The sequence below is a fragment of the Penaeus chinensis genome, chromosome 43 (genome assembly GCF_019202785.1).
Source record: "Penaeus chinensis breed Huanghai No. 1 chromosome 43, ASM1920278v2, whole genome shotgun sequence".
Classification (NCBI taxonomy): domain Eukaryota; kingdom Metazoa; phylum Arthropoda; class Malacostraca; order Decapoda; family Penaeidae; genus Penaeus; species Penaeus chinensis.
The window spans coordinates 2,516,638-2,519,137 of NC_061861.1; the positions used below are offsets into that span (position 1 = coordinate 2,516,638).

The window sequence follows — 2,500 nt, forward strand, 5'->3', positions numbered from 1 at the left end:
TGATAATGATTATTGGATAATAAAACAATAGTGTGGTAATAACAGCAACAAATTTGATAATGACGATGATTTTTGATAATGATTATCACCATGGCTCCCCGTTCTTCGTTCGCAGGCCTGGCACACGCGGCCGAGCCAAGCCGAGAGGAGTGGCTTCGCGTAGGAAAGTCCGTCGCCGAAGCTTTCCAGAACATTGGCTTCGTTTACCTCAAGAACCACGGCGTTCCTGAAACCCAGGTAAGGTTTAGTTTGTCGTTAGGTAGAGGTTGAAGTGCTAAGGAGGGAAAGGCTGGGTTATCAATAGAGGAAGCGGAGGTGTTAGTACGTGAGGTTTGATTGTAAGAAAAAGATCTTGAAGAGGCCAATAAAATATGAGAGAGGCCAATAAAAATATGAAAGAGGCCAATAAAAATTTGAAAGAGGCCAATGAAAATATGAAAGAGGCCAATAAAAAGATATTAAAAAGGCCAAGAAAAAGATATTAAAAGAGGCCAAGAAAAAATATGAAACAGCCCCCCAAAAAGAGATAAATATATTGGTTACTCCCCCCCCACCCCTTGCTCGTTGTTGCCATGTGTGTGTGGGGTGGGGGGGGGGGGTCAGGAGACGGGGACTGAGGCCCATAGTAAGGGAATCCCTACCTTGGACCTCAGCCCTCGCCTCAACTAAATTTGCTTACTCTTTTCTTCTCCCCCTTGCATTTTCCTTCTCTTCTTTAGCCCCTTCTTTTGTCCACTTATCCTAATCTTTAACTAATTTTTACCTTTTTTTCGCCACCAATACTTTATCATAGTGCACTATGACCTCTGATGTCTAGCGCATTTGTGTGTTTTAACCATCGAACATTAACCATTTTTTTTCCCCTTCAGCTTTCATCGCTCGTGTCCTCCGGAGGTCGGTTCTTCGCTCTCGACCCGAAGACCAAGAGCAAGTATCCGAGGAATCCGGAGAAGCAGCAAGGATACGTGGAAGTGGATAGAGAAAAGTATGAGAGTGGGAGAGAGGGATAGAGAAGGGGAGAAGGGATAGGGTGAGGAGGGAGAGGGAGAGGAGGAAAGGGGAGAGGGAGAGGGAGGGGAAAGGGCAAGTGGGAGAGGAAGGGGGATGGGGGAGAGGGAGAGGAAGGGGGAGAGGGAGAGGGAGAGGGAGAGGGAGAGGGAAGGGGGAGAGGGAGAGGGAGGGGAATGGGGGAGAGGGAGGGGGAAGGGGGAGAGGGAGAGGGAGGGGGAGAGGGAGAGGGAGGGGGAGAGGGAGAGGGAGAGGGAGGGTGAAGAGGGAAAGGAGAGATAGAGAGAGAGTGACTGAGTGGAGGGGGGGGAGACGAAGGGAGACATAGAGAGAGGGAGGAGGATATGGGGAAAGAGAGAGGGAGAGGGAAAGACAGGCGGGAGGATCATAGACAAACAGAAAAGAGCGTATGGCTGCGAAAGCTAATCTAAAATTAAATGTCAGCCTTAAACTGAAGTCTAATATTAAATTTCTGAAATAAAGCAAAGTCAGAAATGACATCTCCAACCTAAAGCCAGAGTCTAAAGTAAAATCTTTAACTTAAACCAAAGCCTGAAGATATTTTTTTTTTAACTTAAACAAGAATATATAAAAAAAAAAAAAAAAAAAACTTTAACTAACCAAAGTCTAAAGGATTTGGAGTGAAATCTTCAACCGATCCAAAAAATATAAGGTTCAGAAATGAGATATAGAAGAAAACAGAATCTGAATTGAAATCTTGAACCGAGGAAACAGAAGCCTAAGGTGAAATCTTGAACCGAAACCAGTCGAATGGTGAAAATCTTGCTTTGCAACCAGGAACATGGGTGAAATTTCAAAGCTTAACCAATGTGTGAAGTGGAATATATAATTTAGAAATATCTAATATCTGAGGGTCTAATGTGAAAATATCTAATATATATATATATATAATATATAAATTTTTAATATCTAAAAAAATATCTAATATCTGAGGGTCTAATTTGAAATCTCTTGAGTTAAACCGAAGTCTAATGTGAAATTTCTAACTGAAACCAAAATCTAGAGAAAAAAAAAACTGAAATTGATAGTGGCCTCTTTAACTTCAACCAGATTCCAATGTGAAATTTCGAAATGTTTAAAATCTATTTCTCAACAGATTTGACCCGGCGAACTTTAAGCACGAACTCCGGGAGGCCTACGATGTTAAACGCAGCGACGGCATGTTCCCGGATGAAGACGTTCCCTCCTTCCGCCGAGATGCGGATGCGTTCATTAACACTTGCAAGGCTCTGTCGCTGCGGATCCTGAAGGCCATGGCGCTGGGAATAGGTCGGGATTAGGGATTAGGGTTGTGTTCTGTCTCTTGTTCCTTTTGTTGACTGATTTTTTGCTTCTTCACAGTTTAAGCCTTTCCTCTTCTCTCTCTCTCTCTCTCTCTCTCTCTCTCTCTCTCTCTCTCTCTCTCTCTCTCTCTCCCCCCCCTTTCTTTTTCTCTCTTGGTATATAATGCAATATATCTGCAGGTAAATGT

At 43.4% G+C, this 2,500-nt stretch overlaps 1 protein-coding gene across 4 annotated transcripts in view; it reads left to right on the forward strand.

Moving 5' to 3' along the window:
• LOC125048396 (2-oxoglutarate-Fe(II) type oxidoreductase ppzD-like) overlaps positions 1 to 2,500 on the forward strand; it is a 9,985-nt gene that overhangs the window by 5,659 nt on the left and 1,826 nt on the right. For all 4 annotated transcript variants that reach the window (XM_047647074.1, XM_047647075.1, XM_047647076.1 and 1 more), the window contains exons 3-5: positions 116 to 237; positions 870 to 985; positions 2,126 to 2,298. In XM_047647074.1, the coding sequence (XP_047503030.1) occupies positions 116 to 237; positions 870 to 985; positions 2,126 to 2,298 (411 nt within the window). The remainder of the gene's footprint in view (positions 1 to 115; positions 238 to 869; positions 986 to 2,125; positions 2,299 to 2,500) is intronic.